Source organism: Erythrolamprus reginae, chromosome 9, assembly GCF_031021105.1.
Source record: "Erythrolamprus reginae isolate rEryReg1 chromosome 9, rEryReg1.hap1, whole genome shotgun sequence".
Classification (NCBI taxonomy): domain Eukaryota; kingdom Metazoa; phylum Chordata; class Lepidosauria; order Squamata; family Dipsadidae; genus Erythrolamprus; species Erythrolamprus reginae.
The window spans coordinates 25,026,290-25,044,304 of NC_091958.1; the positions used below are offsets into that span (position 1 = coordinate 25,026,290).

The 18,015-nt window shown below is 44.6% G+C and overlaps 1 protein-coding gene across 6 annotated transcripts in view; it reads left to right on the forward strand.

Moving 5' to 3' along the window:
• The window catches only part of LOC139171968 (heat shock factor protein 4-like), a 44,859-nt gene extending 27,200 nt beyond the window's left edge, over positions 1-17,659 (forward strand). For 3 of the 6 annotated variants that reach the window (XM_070760530.1, XM_070760529.1, XM_070760523.1), the window contains exons 4-12: positions 2,644-2,768; positions 5,502-5,577; positions 6,918-6,982; positions 11,205-11,304; positions 11,909-12,030; positions 12,236-12,454; positions 14,022-14,127; positions 16,422-16,487; positions 17,104-17,659. In XM_070760530.1, the coding sequence (XP_070616631.1) occupies positions 2,644-2,768; positions 5,502-5,577; positions 6,918-6,982; positions 11,205-11,304; positions 11,909-12,030; positions 12,236-12,454; positions 14,022-14,127; positions 16,422-16,487; positions 17,104-17,148 (924 nt within the window). In that variant the 3' untranslated portion in view covers positions 17,149-17,659. Of the gene's footprint in view, positions 1-2,643; positions 2,769-5,501; positions 5,578-6,917; positions 6,983-11,204; positions 11,305-11,908; positions 12,031-12,235; positions 12,455-14,021; positions 14,128-16,421; positions 16,488-17,103 lie in introns of those variants that run through there. The other 3 variants (XM_070760532.1, XM_070760524.1, XM_070760531.1) reach the window with 3 other exon arrangements.
• Positions 17,660-18,015: the final 356 nt, after the last annotated feature.

The following is an 18,015-nucleotide window of genomic DNA, read 5'->3' on the forward strand; positions in this document are numbered from 1 at the left end:
CTGTCCTCTTTCTTCTTTTGGGAATGCATTTTAGTTGAGCCTATTGTAACGTATTTTTAATAGTTTCCAAGCATTTTGGAGGGATTTGACTTTTTTTACTGTTCCTTTTAGTTTCTTCTTTACTATTTTCCTCATTTTGGTGAAATTCCCTCTGTGAAAGTTTAAGGTCTCTGTGTTTTTTTTCACTGACAGTTCATGGTTAAGTTGAAAGTTCAAGGCTATCCATGGTTAAGTTGAAGGTTGTTATGTTGTGATCGCTGGTTCCTATGGGCTCAGTTACAAAGACATCATGAACCAAATCCTGTGTGTTAGTTAGAACCAAGTCCAGGATCCTCTTTCCCCTGCTTGGTTCCATGACCATCTGCTCAAGGGAATAATCAGCTAACATGTCGAGGAACCGTGTCTCTCTTTCATGTGTAGAACAAGAATTTTCCCAATCAATTCGGGGATAGTTGAAATCCCCCGTTCTGACTACCCTATTTCTTCTTGAGGCCTCCTTAAATTCATTTTCCAAATAGCAATCTGCTTCTCGAGTTTGGTTGGGAGGGCGATAGCAGATCCCATATTCCACATCCTTCAAAGAGATCAAACTACAAGGGTTATCCGGAAAGTAAGGTTAGAGGGCATGTAGCTCTAGTGGGGAATGTTCACGGGGGAAGTTGGTATTGCTATTGTGTAGTGGGAAGCCAACGGAAGAGAACAAGCAGTGCCAGTGGTCAGTAGATCATTGGCTGGTGTTGTGGTGAAGGTTAAAGATGACCGTCCTCATCCTGTTTCTCTCCAGGTACGAAGTGCGCGCTGTAATACACTACCTGAACGCTGAGGGCAAGAACACTGCTGCGATGGGTGCCCAAGATACTTACTGAAGTGCACAAAATCAACAGAGTCAGTGCCGCCCAAGAATTTCCTGAGATTGAGGACAAAGTTTTTCTCAACTGCATAGTGTCAGGAGATGAAACTTGGGCTTATCACCACGCTCCAGTGACCAAACGTCAATCAATACAGTGGCGCCATGCCCATCCTCCTTCAGCCCAAAAATTCAAAATTCAGCAATCGGTGAGAAAAATCTTGGGCACCCATTGCACACAAATCTTGGGCACATATCGCAGCAGCGTTCATGATCTTAGCATTCAGGTAGTGTATTACACCACGCACTTCGCACTTGAAGGGAAACGGAATGAGGACGCTCATCTCTAACCTTCACCACAACGCCAGTCGATGATCTACTGACCACTGGCCCTGCTCGTTCTCTTCCGCTGGCTTCCCTGCTATGTGAAAGTAATACCAACTTTCCCTGCAAATATTCCCCGTGAGAGCTACAGGCCTTGTAACCTTACTTTCTGGATAACCCTCGTACTTAGATCCTTAACTCTTAAGCTGAAGGAAGTCCTTCCTGGGAGACACTGCTCCTCTCTCCCACTGCACATTCCAGCAGCTGTGGCTGAGTCTGCTCTGATACACCTGACAAGTGGGGCCTATTCCAGCAAAACAGTGTTGGGATTGTGAGCTGGCACCTTCCAAGGGGTCTATTTCTATCATCTAGTGTGCGACGTCTCCAAATTTGGCTACTTTAGGACTTGTGCACTTCAACTCCCAGAATTCCCCATGGTGGGCTATATGAGCCGGGGTGGCGCAGCAGGTAGAGTGCAGTACTGCACGCCACTGAAGCTGACTGCTAGATCTGCAGGTCAGTGGTTCAAATCTCATCACTGGCTCAAGGTTGACTCAGCCTTCCATCCTTCCGAGGTGGGCAAAATGAGGACCCGGATTGTGGGGGCAAATATGCTGGCTCTGTTAAAAAGTGCTATTGCTAACATGTTGTAAGCTGCCCTGAGTCTAAAATCAAATGAATGAATGAATCAATCAATCAATCAATAAATAAATTCTGGGAGCTGAAGTCCACAAGTCTTAAATTTGCCAAATTTGGAGACCCCCTGATCTAGAGTTTGGAGGACACCAAACCAGAGGTAGGTTCCTTCTGTTTCGGAATGGTTCTGTGGAATCGGTAATAACTGGGTGGCTTGGGTCACTGGAACCGGCAGCGACCCAGGCTTGCCATGCCCCCAAACCCAGAATCTGGGTTTTTAGCACTGAGCACGTGTGTCAGGAAGCGAACCGGCAGCAAGGTAATCCAGAATCCACCCCTGCACCAAACTTATCTGTAGATATGATGACCATTCCTTTTTTGGAAACTCTTGTTTGTTACTCTTCTCTTGAGCCTCAGTGGTGCAGTGGTCAGAGTGCAGTATTGCAAGCTACTTCTGCTGATCACTGACTGCCAGCAGTTTGGCAGATCAAATCTCGGTAGTCTCAGGGGTAGGCTACTGCCTGCATGGGGAGGAACGCAGTGGGGTGGCAAAAATGGAGCTCCACCCCAAAGCACCCAATTTGCACTGAAATATGTTGAAGGAAAATGCATAAGCCATGCCCACAATGTGGTAGTAAAAATTTTGGTAGCCCTTCACTGAGTAGGCTCAAGGTTGACTCAGTCTTCCACCCTTCCAAGGTTGGTAAAATGAGGACCCAGATTGTTGGGGGCAATATGTTGACTCTCTGTAAACCACTAAGAGAGGGCTGTAAAGCACTGTGAAGGGGTATACAAATGCTTATAAAATGCTATCTTCCTGCCCTTTGTTCCTTCAGGTGTCTGTGGTGAAAAGTGAAGAAACCAAGATGCGCCAAGAAGACCTCAGCAGACTCTTGTATGAGATTCAAGTCCTCAGGAACCAGCAGGAGATGATGGAGTGTCAAGTGCAGGATGTGAAACAGTAAGTCCATCGTCTGGATGTGAGTGTGTTATGAGTGACCCCTGAGTTATCAAGGATACACACACACAAAGGAAAAATGTGGAGTTCTAGCAGATATCTAGTAGATAGTCAGGAGATATGAGTAATGTTTCAGTCATACAAAAACAGATACATTAAAGTACAGTAATCCCTTGTTTTTCGTGGGGGATGCGTTCCAAGACCGCTCGTGAAAAATGAATTTCTGCGAAGTAGAGGAAAGATATTTTTTAATGTATTTAATGAGTATTTGGACTTTTAAAACCCACCCTTTACATTAAACAGTCATTCTATAATGTTTCTCAGCTGGAACTACATGTGATATCCTATCAGTTTCTTTAATAGAGTACAGTAGTACTGTAAATAATTTTATGAATTTTTAATGGATTTAATAGATTTAAGCCCCTTTTGAAAACCCGTGAAGTAGCGAATCTGCAAAAGATGAACCGTGAAGTAGCGAGGGATTACTGTATATAAAATAGTATTTACCTTAGCAAAGTTAAAGTCAGGTTAAACAGTCCAGTCAATATCTTTCAATATATTAACAATACTACAAGCCTTACTTGTTCAGCTTACAAATGAATAGACTATTATCAAACACACAGTTCTTACTACATCAGTCATAATGAATCAGCAATACCAAACAGAGAAATAACAGAAATGGCAGAGAGAGAGAATCACACCTCTGGCTCCCTCTTATGGCAATCTGTAACACTAACTTTTAAAGTTATAGTGTTTCAGTACATTTAAGCATTCATTGTTAGCTTGTTTAAATATTGCCAAACCCAACTCTTATGTGCATAGTATTAACAACTTATTCATGGCATGTAAACATAAGCTTTGGCCTAAATAGAATTTCATTCCTGGGCTGAGAATGGTAAGAGAAATAGTTTTGGTACTTGGTCTCAGGAAAAGCTGCTGTCTAAGCCAGGAATTTTTAGACTTGGTGACTTTAAGACTTGTGGACTTCAACTCCCAGAATTCCCCAGCCAGGATTGAAAATTCATGAGTGAGGAATTCTGGAAGCTGAAGTCCACAAGTCTTAAAGTTTGGGGGCTCATGCAGTAGATCACAACCTCCCCAAATCGGTTGTATGAATAGTTTTTGACTTTGTTAAGGAGTGTGCAGAGTGATCACTGAGTTGTCAAAGATACGCATACACATAGGAAACATGGAATTTCTAGCAGATATCCAGCTGATAGTCCAGAGATACGAATAATGGTTCAGTATACATTGAGTGTATAAAATATTATTTACTTTAGCAACTATCTTATTCAAGAACAATCCTAGTCATAGACAGTTAAATCAGTCAATACGTATACAAAACTATAAGCCTTACTTGTTCAGTCTACAAGGACATAAACCATCATTTGAACACAAAGTTCTTACTACAGCAGCCAGAGAGAAATAATAGTTAGATTTCCCCCATTTTACGACCTTTCTTGCCATGGTGTTTTTAAGTGAATCACTGCAGTTGCTAAATCAGTAACAAGGTTGTTAAGTGAATTTGGCTTCCCCCTGCTTGACAGAAGGTCACAAAAAAGAATTACAGGACTCCGAGACATAGCAACAGTCATAAGTAAGAACCAGTTGCCAAGCATCTGAATTTTGCTGCAAAGGTCGTAAGAGTGAAAAATGGTCATAAGCCACTTTTTGAGTGCTGTTGTAACTTTGAATGGTCACTAAATGAACTGTTGTAAGTTGGGGACTACCTGTATTTGTATAACCATTAATAGTTAAAATTAACCAAGACCTGATGAAAAATGATCCACGCCTACCCATCCAGTGAATTGTACGTGGCTGCCACACAATATCATGTATTTCAGCCTGAAATCTTATCCAATTCATGTTCTGGCAGCCGGGAATGAGAGCAGTTGAACTGAACATATCTTAGTCCCCAGATTGGGCATGGTTACGTAGAAATATACAAACCTCTAAATCAGTGATAGTGAGTCTTTTTTTGGTTGGGTGCCAAAAGGGTGCGCGCATGTGATAGCGCGTGCGTGCGTGCCCACATGATAGCACGCACATGCCTGCACTCAAAATGCAATGCCCTCTCCCCCTGCGCATGCCCGCAATCCCCCCCCCATGCTGCACCCCTACACTTGTGTGCAGGCCTCACCGAAGCCTCTGGACTGCTTCTATTAGGCCCATTGGGCTTTTTTTCGCCCACCCCAGGCTTCAGGAAAGCCTCCAGAGCCTGTGGATGGTGGAAAATGGATACAGTGGGCCTACAGGAAGTTCGGAAACAAAGTTTGGAGGCTTTCCTGAAGACTGGAGAGGGCAAAAAATGGCCAAACAGGCCTACAGGAAGTTTATTTCTGAACTTCCGGTAGGCCTGTTGGAGCCATTTTTTGCCATCCACAGGCTCCGGAAGCTTTACTGAAGCCTGGGGAGGGCATAAACATCCTTCCACTTGTCTCTGGAAGGCCAAAAATCAGTTGAAGCAACGCCTTGCCCACCTTCAGATATGGGTCCGCGTGCCATGTTTCAAAGGTTCGCCATCATGGCTCTAGATCAGTGTTTCCCAACCTTGGCAACTTGAAGGTATTTGGACTTCAACTCCCAGAATTCCCCAGCCAGCGAATGCTGGCTGGGGAATTCTGAGAGTTGAAGTCCAAATATCTTCAAGTTGCCAAGGTTGGGAAACACTGCTCTAGATGGTCTTGAGGAGGCCTACAATCACTTGTGTTAGCATGGTAACTCTTCTTTTTTCAGGCAGAACGAGGTTTTGTGGAAGGAAGTCCTGTGTCTCCGGCAAAACCATTTGCAACATCAGAAAGTGATCAATAAGGTAATGAAGGGATAGAGGGTGATGGAGCATCGTTGAGATATATTATCAAAATGTTTTTATTGCAACCTACATTGTTTAATCGATGGGACCTGGAGAAGGCCGATTCTGCGCGATCTAATAGGCCTCTGGGAGGTATATGGCAGGAGACAGTCTCATAAATAGTCAGGCCCCAAGGCACGTAGGGCTGTATAGGTGATAACCAACCCCTTGAATCAGTGAAATCTCACGTGCGCAAGCATCCTCGCATGATATTTTGTTTCCGACGCATGTGTAGAAGCCGAATCTTACGCAGGGGACGTGGAGTTGTGTATGGATCTCCATTTCCGCTACCACACTATAGTGTGGCCTGTACCAGGTGCAACCCACTACTCAGGGATTGCCTTTCGTATTCAATATGCTGGTTATTCCCAAGGATGAAAGTTATAATTCAAAGTGTTGGTTATGACCTATAAAGCCCTTCATGGCACCGGACCAGATTATCTCTGGGACCGCCTTCTGCTGCACGAATCCCAGCGACCAGTTAGGTCCCACAGAGTGGGCCTTCTCCGGGTCCCGTCAACTAAACAATGTCGTTTGGCGGGACCCAGGGGAAGAGCCTTCTCTGTGGCGGCCCCAGCCCTTTGGAACCAACTCCCCCCAGAGATTAGAATTGCCTCCAGCCTCCTTGCCTTTCGTAAGCTTCTTAAAACCCACCTCTGCCGTCAGGCATGGGGGAACTGAGATATTCTTTCCCCCTAGGTCTTACAATTTATGCATTGTATGTTTGTATGTATGTCTGGTTTTATAATAAGGGGTTTCTTCGTTGTTTAGTATTGGATTGTTACATGCTGTTTTTTATCACTGTTGATAGCCGGCCCGAGTCTGCGGAGAGGGGCGACATACAAATCCAATAAATAGATAGATAGATAGATAGATAGATAGATAGATAGATAGATAGATAGATAGATAGATAGATAGATAAAATGTATTTTATGGTGTTTTATTGTATTTATTGTTCTTACTTGCTGTATATTATTGGTATTTTATTGTCATTATTGCAAGCTGCCCAGAATCCGATAGGAGTTGGGCAGCAGATAAATCCAATAAACAAACAAGCAAGCAAAAAAATACTACACAATCACTTGACCAGGGTGGTACAAATCTTCTGCCCTGGGCAGTGGGCAGGACTAGAAGACCTCCAAGGTCCTTCTATCCCTCTGATTCTATAAAAGTCTATGAAATACTGTGAAATACAGTTTGGGCAAATTAGGTGCCTGTCCAGGCTTAGGATGCCAAGCAGAAGGGGAGCAAACCGCGAGAGGCTGCCTTATTGTTCTGCTGACTGATGTTTTCCCCAACAGCTGATTCAATTTCTGTTTGGCCAGCTCCAGTCCGGTCCCAGCAGCCCTGGGATAAAGAGAAAACGGTGAGTAGAAGCTTCACATGACGCCCAGGTGGGCAAGGAACGCTTGGGTGGGTGGGTGGGTGGGGGCTCTCAGCTCTTGCAAAGTGGTGGATCTGTTTCAAAGGGCAGAGCTGGTCATGGGACCCTGTGGACATCCCGGTGACCAGGATCTGACTAGGGGTGGAATTGATGAGTCAGAGCTGCTGATTCAGGGCCCTTGGACAACCGACCCAGTCAGCTGCTGTGTGTGGCCTTTGTTTGGCAGCATGCTGGGCTGAGGGACAGGAGACCAATGCCCAACGGTTGGGATGGAGGCATGCTGCTTCACGAACCTCACCCCACGGGATTAGTTACTCGGAGCTCTGTGGGGTAATAATAATAATAATAATACATTGGCATCCTTCAGTCTCGAAAGACCCTGGTATCATGCTGAGGATTCCCAATAATAATAATAATAATAATAATAATAATAATAATAATAATAATAATATAAAATAAAAATAAAAATATTATATACTATTAATTATACATTTATTAATATTAATATTAAAATATAATATTAATATTAAGAACAACAACAAAAGAGTTGGAAGGCAGGAAACCCTAAACTATGATGAGGGAGATATACCTGGATTAGTTTGAAACAAGGTTACCTTGAGGGTTTTTTTTCCTTTTTGGTCCATCTCATTCATTTAGCATTTAGACTTATATACTGCTTCATGGTGCTTTTACAGCCCTCTCTAAGCGGTTTACAGAATCAGCCTCTTGCCCCCAATGATGTGGGTCTTCATTTTACTCACCTCGGAAGGATGGAAGGCTGAGTCCACCTTGAGCCGGTGGTGAGATTTGAACTGCTGAATTACAGCTAGCAGTTAGCTGAAGTAGCCTGCAGTGCTGCACTCTAACCACTGTGCCACCCCGGCTCTTCATGGGAGACTTTGGAATAGCCAAAGAGGGCTTGGGAACATTATGGGGTCTGGGGGAAGCAGTTTATCCATGCTTGTCCAACCATGGTTGAAGGAAAAGAGATTGGATGAGCACGCCCTCTGGTTATCAGTGGAAGGGGGGGGGGGTTTCCTTCCCCCTACTTGGCAACTTTAAGATAAGTTGACTTCCACCCTTAGAATTCCCCAGCCAGCATGTTTTAAGATATGGACTTCAACTCCCAGAATTCCCCAGCTAGCATGTTAAAAGGTATGGACTTCAACTTCAAGAATTCCCTAACTAGCATGTTTACAGGTATGGACTTCAGCTCCCAGAATTCTTCAGGTAGCAAGTTTAAAGGCACGGACTTCAAGAATTCCCTAGCTAACATGTTTAAATGTATGGACTTCAATTCCCAGAATTCCTCAGCTAGCATATTTTAAGGTATGGATTTCAACTCTTCTGTAGCTAGCATGTTTTAAGGTACAGACTTCAATTCCAGAATTCTCCAGCCAGCGAATTTGTCCGTACCTATATATATACCAGCGGTCCCCAAACTACGGCCCGCGGGCCGGATGCGGCCCGCTGAGGTCATTTACCCGGCCCGTGGCAGCGTACGAGATTTTACCATCTATAATATACTAAGTTCCGAATGTCATCTCCACTCTGCTGCCGAGCGTCTGGCGGCGGCAAGGAAGAGGAAAGCCAGGAGGGCGGGGAGGAAAGCACCCTATGGCAGAGCAGCAACAGTTCCTCTGAGAAAGAAATTGGCCAATTGCTTTCCTCCCCGCCCCCTGGCTTTCCGCCTCCTCCTCCTCCAGACGCTCATCTGCAGACCGTCTTTGTCCCTCCAGTGCCGCTTTTTTGCTTTTTTTTTTTTTGCACCGGTGAGGTTTGCGCGCGCTTGGGCACTTTTGGCGTGTGGGGGGTCTGCTGCGGAGAGGGAGAGAGAGAGAGAAAGAGGGAGACATAGAAAGGGAGTGTGAGAGAGAAATAACGCAAGAAAGAGAGGGAGAGAGAGAGCGGGAGAGTGCTGCTTTTTTGCTTCTTCGCTGCCCGCGGGGAGCCTGGAAGCCCTGCAAGAGCGTCTGGAGGGGGCAGTAAACAAGACCGGCTCTTCCCGCGGGCAGCGAAGAAGCAAAAAAGCAGCACTCTCCCGCTCTCTCTCTCCCTCACCGGTGCAAAAAAAAACGCAAAAAAAACGAACGGAGGCGGCGGCGGCGAGCTCAAGGAACCAAGAGCCGGTCTTTCTCCGCGCTGAATTGTTGCAGCTTCTGAGGCCGCATCCGCCTCCAGGCGAAGGGATCTCCTCGGTGGGCGGCCTCGGTCCGAAAAGGACCGGCTGTTGGTCCCTTGGCGGAGGCAGAGGCGGCCTCAGAGGCAATTGTTGCAGCCTCTGAGGCCGCCTCTGCCTCCGCCAAGGGGCCAACAGCCGGTCCTTTTCGGACCGAGGCCGCCCACCGAGGAGATCCCTTCGCCTGGAGGCGGATGCGGCCTCAGAAGCTGCAACAATTCAGCGCGGAGAAAGACCGGCTCTTGGTTCCTTGAGCTCGCCGCCGCCGCCTCTGTTCGGGCGAAGGGATCTCCTTGGTGGGCGGCGGCGGCTGCAGCTTCAAGAGACCAACAGCCGGTCCTCGTTGAGCTGAGCTTCCTTTGGCTTCCTTCGAGGCGGCAGGTGAGCTTTGCAGTTTTGCCTCGAAGAAAGCCAAAGGAAGCTCAGTTTGGGGGCGGGCCTGAAGCCACCGCCGCCGCCTACTCTGCCCCGCACTTAGTCTGCACCGGGCAGCTCTGGCGGGCGCGGGGCAGCAGGGCAAGCCGCGAAGGTGGCGCAGCCAAACGTGGGTCGAGCGGGAGGGCACTGAGCAGTTGCGTGGGGTGGCGGTGGGGCGGTTGGCTGCAAGGCACTGGCGCCGGCGGCAGCTTGATGTGTTGCAGGACGCCGCACATTGCTGGCGCTGCGCTGGACATGGGGCTGGCACCTCTGTCCCGGCCCAGCCAGTGGGCCAGTGCCAGTCCGTGCCCATGCCCAGCGCAGCGCCAGCAATGTACTGCGACCCGACGTTGGTGCCACTGTCTTGGAGCTTCTGCTTGCAGCCGACTGGCTCGCGGCGCGTTGCAGGGCAGAAAAAAAAAGAAGAGAGGAAGGAAGAGAGAAGAAAAGGAGAGAGAGAGAAGGAAAGCATGAGAGAGAGGGAGAGAAAACAAGTGAGAGGGGGAGGGAATGTGAGAGAGAGAAAGAGAAAAATGAGAAAATGATGGAGGGAAAGAACGAGGGAGAGGGAAACAAAACAAATGAGACAGAAGGAAAAAAAGGGAGAGGGAAGAGAAGTGGGAAGGAGGGAGGGAGGGAAAGAAGAAGAAATGGAGGGAACAAGGAAGGAAGGAAGAATGAAATGAATTGAGGGGTGGAGGAAGGAAGGACTTTTGGGGGGGGGCGGTGTAAATTTTTTAAAAAATTTCTCTCAACATACATTCAAACAATACAATGTACCATCTAATTTTCCCTGAATAAAATGCAGTATTTTGTCAGTAACTAATATCAATCATCAAAAAAGTTGCAAAAGTTTTTTTTTCTAATGTTGTGATCCAGGTACATACTTTTCTTTTAATTAAATTCCCTCCTTAATGTTCCTTCTAAAAGTACAACACCAATTATATTTCTAACTTAACCATTATGCCAAAGTGCTTTCTTCTTTCTTTATATATTTTTCTATAAATATTTTTCTATAAACCAAGAAAACCTTGTATAACCAATCAGATGTTAACAAAAGAAAATTAAAAACAAAACATAAACATATATGAATCTCAGACTTCTTTCCCCCCCCAAATAGTACGTTCCCATTTTGTTTTTTACATTAAAATAAGGTATGTGCAGTGTGCATAGGGATTTGTTCATAGTTTTTTTTATAGTCCGGCCCTCCAACAGTCTGAGGGACAGTGAACTGGCCCCCTGTGTAAAAAGTTTGGGGACCCCTGATATATACAGTCTGTAACCTCATTCATAAGTTACAAATAGGATTAAGTCTTCCATCTACTGAGTAAACAAAGAGCAAGTATGGTGCATAGTTTGTGATGTTATAAAGGCACCAAGCTAAAAACTAGGTGACTGTGAGTTCTAGCCCCATCTTATGCCCAAAGCCAGATAGGTAACCTTGGGCCAGTCCCTGCCCCTCTTCCAGACTCTTGCCGAGATGATCCCCAGGAGTCAAGACTTAGCTTGAAGGCACCATAAATGAATGAAATAATCTGTGTTAAAGCTGTGGGAGCCAGAAATCAGGATGTGGGGGGTTAAAGTGCTTTGCTTCCTATCTGCTCCCAGGCCTCTCATGTTGGATGATGGGAACCCTGCCCCACAAGTGGCCAAATTCAGAAGACCTCTGCCTTTGGATTCCTTTCACGAGCCTTGCTACATTCAGTCTGTAAGTTTGTGATTGTGGTGCATCCAGTCTTCGGTTTCTAACCTGCTCTTGTTTTGGCTGGCAACTGATTTGGGATGTCTGTCAGGATGGATGGATGGATAGGATAGGATAGGATAGAATAGGATGGATGGATAAGATAGGATAGGATAGGATAGGATTGGATGGATGGATGGATGGGATGGGATGGGATAGGATAGGATGGATGGATAGGATTGGATAGATGGATGGATGGATGGATGGATAGATAGATAGATAGATAGATAGATAGATAGATAGATAGATAGATAGATAGATAGATAGATAGAAGAGAGAGAGAGAAGTCTATGTGTGTTATGTATGTGTACTTTTGGGATCAGGCAACAGAATTTCATTTTCAAGGTGTGCCAGTGTATCCACAGTAAAAACAACAACAACAAAGGTTATCTTTCACTCTTTTAAAGTGGTTGCAAAATCAAGACTGTCATATGAGTGACCCATTTTACAATCACCACAACCAATGGCTGCGATGGTCAGGCTCCGTAATGGTCATAAGTCAAGGATTTATCTAAATTTTGGGGGAGCTTCATAACAAAATAGATATTTTCAACCTCTTTGCTGTATCTAGCCACCCGCAGAGCCTGCCTCGTGTTTAAACAGCCCCGTTCCGAGAGGAGCCATCATTTCTGATGTTTCTGAAGCCGCCCAGCCCAGTCCGGTGGCTTTACAGCTTCCCACTGACAGCGAGAGGTAAATAATTAAATGAAAATAGTGGGGAAATGGGGGAAGAAAAATAAGTATAAAGGGGGGGGGGAATAGCCCCCCTTCCCTCCCCCGAGAGGACCATTGGGTTTCTGAGGGTACTTGTCATAGAAATGTTTTACCCATCTTACCTGCGCCAGTTGAGTGGAGCAAAGAAGGGCAGAACATGGAGAGGACCTCATTGTGATTCCAGGGAAACCAATCTTCTGCTGATCAAGGAAGAAGCCACTGGTCCGGACAGGAAAGCTGCCTTCACCAGTCCTGCTGTTCCCTTGGTTGGGTACAACCCCTGTCCTGAGCCCCCTGTGCTGCCCATTACTGTGGTCCAGTCGGTCTTAGATGGGAGGACAAGATGCGATGATCTGCAGCCGATGTGTTTGCAGCCCCAGGAAAGACGATCGTTTTTGGACAGGTGAGGCACAAGGTTTGGTGCACCCAGCGTTGTCAAAGTGCAATGCCAAATCTCTTAGGCCAGTGATGGCGAACCTTTTTTTCCCCAGGTGCCAAAAGAACGTGGGCGTGTACTATCGGGCATGCACGAGTGCCCACACCCATAATTCAATGTCTGGGGAGGGCAAAAACAGCTTCCCCCACCTTCTTGGAAGCCCTCTGGAGGCCGAAAATGGCCTGTTTCCCAACTTCTGTTGGGCCCAGTAGGCTCGAATTTCACCCTCCTCAGGCTCCAAAGGCTTCCCTGGAGCCGGGGGAGGGTGAAAACGCCCTCCCCCATCCCTCCCAGAGGCCCTCTGGAAGCCAAAAACGCCCTCCCAGAGCCTCTGTGTGAGCCAAAAATCAGCTAGCCGGCACACACATGCATGTTGCAGCTGAGCTAGGGCAATGGCTCACATTCCAGCAGATATAGTTCCGCATGCCACCTGTGGCATCCGTGCCATAGGTTCACCATCACTGTCTTAGGCTGTAATTCCCAAACCATTGTGTTCTTTGATCAAGCTGGTTAGGAGTTACAGAATGGAGTCCAGAAGAGAAACATGGATTGCAAGCAATCCTCAACGTACAATAGTAGCAGAGCCTGCTTATTACAGTCGCGTGCCATAACAATTGTAACATGGGTTGGAATGGTGACATGAAATTTTTTTTACGACCTTTTCTGCAGTGGTTGTTAAGCCAGTCCCAGGGGTGGGTTCCTCCCGGTTTGGACCATATTGCCCAAATCGTTAGCGACCCACTAGTGATGGCGTCATGGATATGGTTTATTCTGGATGGATCCAGCTTTATTCTGATTTATCACTGATGCAATAATAATAATAATAATAATTTATTAGATTTGTATGCCCCCCCTCTCCGGAGACTTAGAGCATCTCACAACAATCAAAACAATATACAAATCCAATATTTAAAAAGAAACAAAACATTTAAAAAAACCATCATTAAGAACCATTCAATACAATCATACCATTCATAAAACTATACAGTATGTGCTCAGGGGTATTTCAGTTACCCCATGCCTGGCGACAAAGGTGAGTCTTAAGTAACTTGCGAAAGGCAAGGAGGGTGAGAGCTGTTCTGATCTCCGGGGCGAGTTGATTCCAGAGGGCTGGGGCCGCCACAAAGAAGGCTTCCCCTGGGGCCCGCCAGACGACATTGCTTAGTCGACGGGACCCAGAGAAGGCCAACTCTGTGGGACCTTATCGGTCGCTGGGATTCGTGTGGCACAAATCCCAGCGACCCCTGGGATTTATCACTTGTCACTGAACTGGGGTGGTGCAGCACTGCAGGCTACTTCAGCTAACTGCTAGCTGTAGTTCAGCAGTTCAAATCTCACCACTGCTCAAGGCTGACTCAGCCTTCCATCCTTCCAAGGTGGGTAAAATGCGGACTCAGATTGTTGGGGGCCATATGCTGATTCTGTAAACTGCTTAGAGAGGGCTATAAAAGCACTAGGAAGCAGTATATAAATCTATCTGAATGTCACCTGGATATTTTCTGGACAACTGTCCTTTTTTTGTGTGTTTCTTCAGAACAGTCATTCCTGATCTGTGGGACGGGGCTGATCTGAATTTGGAAGGCTTTCAGATCTTTCTGAGAAACCCACAGTACAGCCTGGAAACCAACAGATCTTTGGAGGTAAATTCCCTAAGCTGGCTGGAGGAATTCTGGGAGTTGAAGTCCCACAGCTCTGCCAAGATTGAAAAAACATCAGAGGGGTTAAAAAACAACACATGGATGTTCTACCTGAATGATTACAGGTTTTAAGGAGTGTGCAGTTATCTCTGAGTGATACACATACACAGAGGAACCATGGAGGTCTACCAGATATCCAGCTGATAGCTCAGGGATACAAGTAATAATTCAGTAATACAATCAAGATACATTAAGTGTATAAAATACACTGCTCAAAAAAATAATGGGAACACTCAAAGAATACACCCTAGATCTGAATGAATGAAATAATTTCATTGAATACTTTGTTCTGTACAAAGTTGAATGTGCTGACAACATGTGAAATTGATTGTCAATCAGTGTTGCTTCCTAAGTGGACAGTTTGATTTCACAGATTTACTTAGAATTATATTGTGTTGTTCAAGTGTTCCCTTAATTTTTTTGAGCAGTACAGTATATTATTTACTTTGACAAATATCTTAGTCAAGAACAGTCCTAATCATACACAGTCAATAACTATCAATACATATACAATACTATAAGCTTACTTGTCCAACTTACAAATATATAAACCATCATTTGCGCACACAGTTCTTACTACAGCATAGTGACAAAGCAGAGATTTACATCCTTGTTTTTAGTACAATGGATTTCTTTCATAAAATTAGTTGTCTGGGTATCATGTACAAGATAAATAAGCATTAATTTTTCATTTCATTTTTCATTTGTTTATGATCAGGAATGTTCACAATACTATACCAATGCAAAAGGTATTCAAAAAATTTGGAACTTGCAGCCTAATTTGTATATAAAGTGAACATAATTGCACACAGTTGGGGTGGGGGGAGGCCCTTTTCTGAGCAAAATAAATAAATAAGCATTATTTTTTTCATTTAATTTTTAATTTTTTTATGATCAGGAATGTTTAAATTGGTATACCAATGCCAAAGGTATTCAAAAAAATTTGGAACTTGCAGCCTAATCTAAAGTAAAATAATTGCACACAGCCGGGTGTGGGTGTGTTTCTGAGAAAAGTAAACAGTAGGATGCTTGGCTGCATAGCTAGAGGTATAACAAGCAGGAAGAGGGAGATTATGATCCCGCTATATAGAATGCTGGTGAGACCACATTTGGAATACTGTGTTCAGTTCTGGAGACCTCACCTACAAAAAGATATTGACAAAATTGAACGGGTCCAAAGACGGGCTACAAGAATGGTGGAAGGCCTTAAGCATAAAACGTATCAGGAAAGACTTAATGAACTCAATCTGTATAGTCTGGAGGACAGAAGGAAAAGGGGGGACATGATCGAAACATTTAAATATATTAAAGGGTTAAATAAGGTCCAGGAGGGAAGTGTTTTTAACAGGAAAGTATACACAAGAACAAGGGGACACAATCTGAAGTTAGTTGGGGGAAAGATCAAGAGCAACATGAGAAAATATTATTTTACTGAAAGAGTAGTAGATCCTTGGAACAAACTTCCAGCAGACGTGGTAGATAAATCCACAGTAACTGAATTTAAACATGCCTGGGATAAACACATATCCATCCTAAGATAAAATACAGAAAATAGTATAAGGGCAGACTCGATGGGCCATGAGGTCTTTTTCTGCCGTCAGACTTCTATGTTTCTATATTTCTAAACAAATAAGCATTAATTTTTTCATTTCATTTTTCATTTGTTTATGATCAGGAATGTTCAAATCAGTATGCCAATGCAAAAGGTATTCACAAAAACACTTCCAGTAGCTCAAATCAACATTTTTTTATTCCAGGTCAAATAAACCTCAGGACAGTGTTTTCGCCCAGCAAAAACTAAGCAACCAAAAAAAAAAACCCTCATAGAAAGAACCCCTCAAATGACGTAAGGTCATGTAATTTCAAGTTTCAGATATGCAAGGAAAATTATTTACAGGGTCTCAAACTTCGTTTTGGGTCACATATGACCTGAACTGAACAGCAGGGTTAAATTACCAGGGAACATGAAGTTTATTAAGCACTAACAAATATAAACAATAGAATATTAATAACATTTATTTTGTAAAAAAAGAGTGGAGAAAGAGTCAAAATGAAAACATTATTGCTTCTTATTTTGCCTTCGATCTCAAAACAAGCTGAGTATCTTTTTTTTCCCCTTCCTTCCTTCCTTCCTTCCTTCCTTCCATCCTCCCTCCCTCCCACCCTCTTTCTTTCTTTCTTTCTTTCTTTCTTTCTTTCTTTCTTTCTTTCTTTCTTTCTTTCTTTCTTTCTATTAGGCCTTTAATCCCATGATCCCGTCGAATGAGTGGACTTTAAATGATGTGGAGACCGATTTGCCTGGGGTAAGACACACACAGATGTGCTATTGCAGGGATGGCTAACCCTTTTCTCTTTGCATGCAAGACACACATACCCCACAAGTCCCACCTCCACCCATATGTGCACAATCAACGTTCATGTGTGCACAACCCTGTACTCCCTCCATGCATACGCGTGCTCCCCCCATGCTCCCCCTGTTCACCTGTGTATGCACATGCTCCCGCCCCATTGCTCCCCCGCCCCCTCCAGAGGGCATAGTGGGAGGCCATTTTCACCCTCCCGGAAGCTTGAGGAAAGCCTCCAGAGCCTGAAGAGGATGAATGATACAGGGTCTCCTGCTTGAGCTGGGGGCTGGACTAGAAACCTCCAAGGTCCCTTCCAACTCTGTCATTTTCTGATTCTGTAGGTGTCTCTTGCTTGAGCAGAGGTTGGACTAGAAGACCTCCAAGGTCGCTTCTCACTCTGTTATTCTCTCATCCTATCCTCTTTTGGATCAGCCAGTTTTTAAAAATCAGAACTACCTCTCTCTCTCTCCTTTCCTTGGTCAATAACTCTGCATTGTTGTACCGTACTTTGTATTATTATTATTATTATTATTATTATTATTATTATTATTATTATTATTATTATTTACATCAGTCTGCAGATGCTCACTGTGGAACAGCTGGAGAAGAACATAAATAAGAAATCCTCCAAAGGACCAGGGACTCATCTTCTGTACCTCTTACCCCAGGAGCTGAAATTCTACATGTGGAATAAACCGCTTTGTCTGCTGGCTATGTATGGGATTCCGGTGACACCCCCACACCCCCACACACAAAAACACACATACACACACACACACACACACACACACACACACACACACACAACACATTTCATAAGGAAAGACTATTTTTTCCGACCTAACTCTTGTGCTGCTATTCTGACCAGTTCAGGACACTCTTTTCGAAAGGAGAGCTCCATGGGTTCAAACTGGTTGTTTTTGTCTTTTTGGGGGGAGGTGGGAGGCCATGCATTCAACTGGTTTGCTCTGCATCCTCTCGCCATCTCCTCCCGCCTGGTGCCCTCCACATATTTTGGACTACAACTTCCTTCATCCACAGCCGACGTGGAGAATAGCCAACCGTGTATTGTGTATTGGCATATCTGTTTACTTAGGCTGTTCAACAAACATGACCTCATGTATAACCAATATCTGATCAAGTCATCCTTTTACTGTTGTGTCCGTTCGGCTCCCATTTTTGACTTCTCATGAATGCCAGTTGACTCTTCTGATTTGGGATTTTACCACCAGCTTTCAAACTCCTGGAATTTCTCGAATTAGCTTAAAGATCAAACCTTAATTTGAGCTTCAGATGCAAAAATGCTTTGAGGACTATGAAAAATATCTGTGGCTTATTTTTTTGATACTTTTCCTTTTAAGAAGTAATTGGAAGACAAGAGTACAGTGGTACCTCTACCTAAGAACGCCTCTACTTAAAATCTTTTCTAGATAAGAACCAGGTGTTCAAGATTTTTTTGCCTCTACTTAAGAACCATTTTCTACTT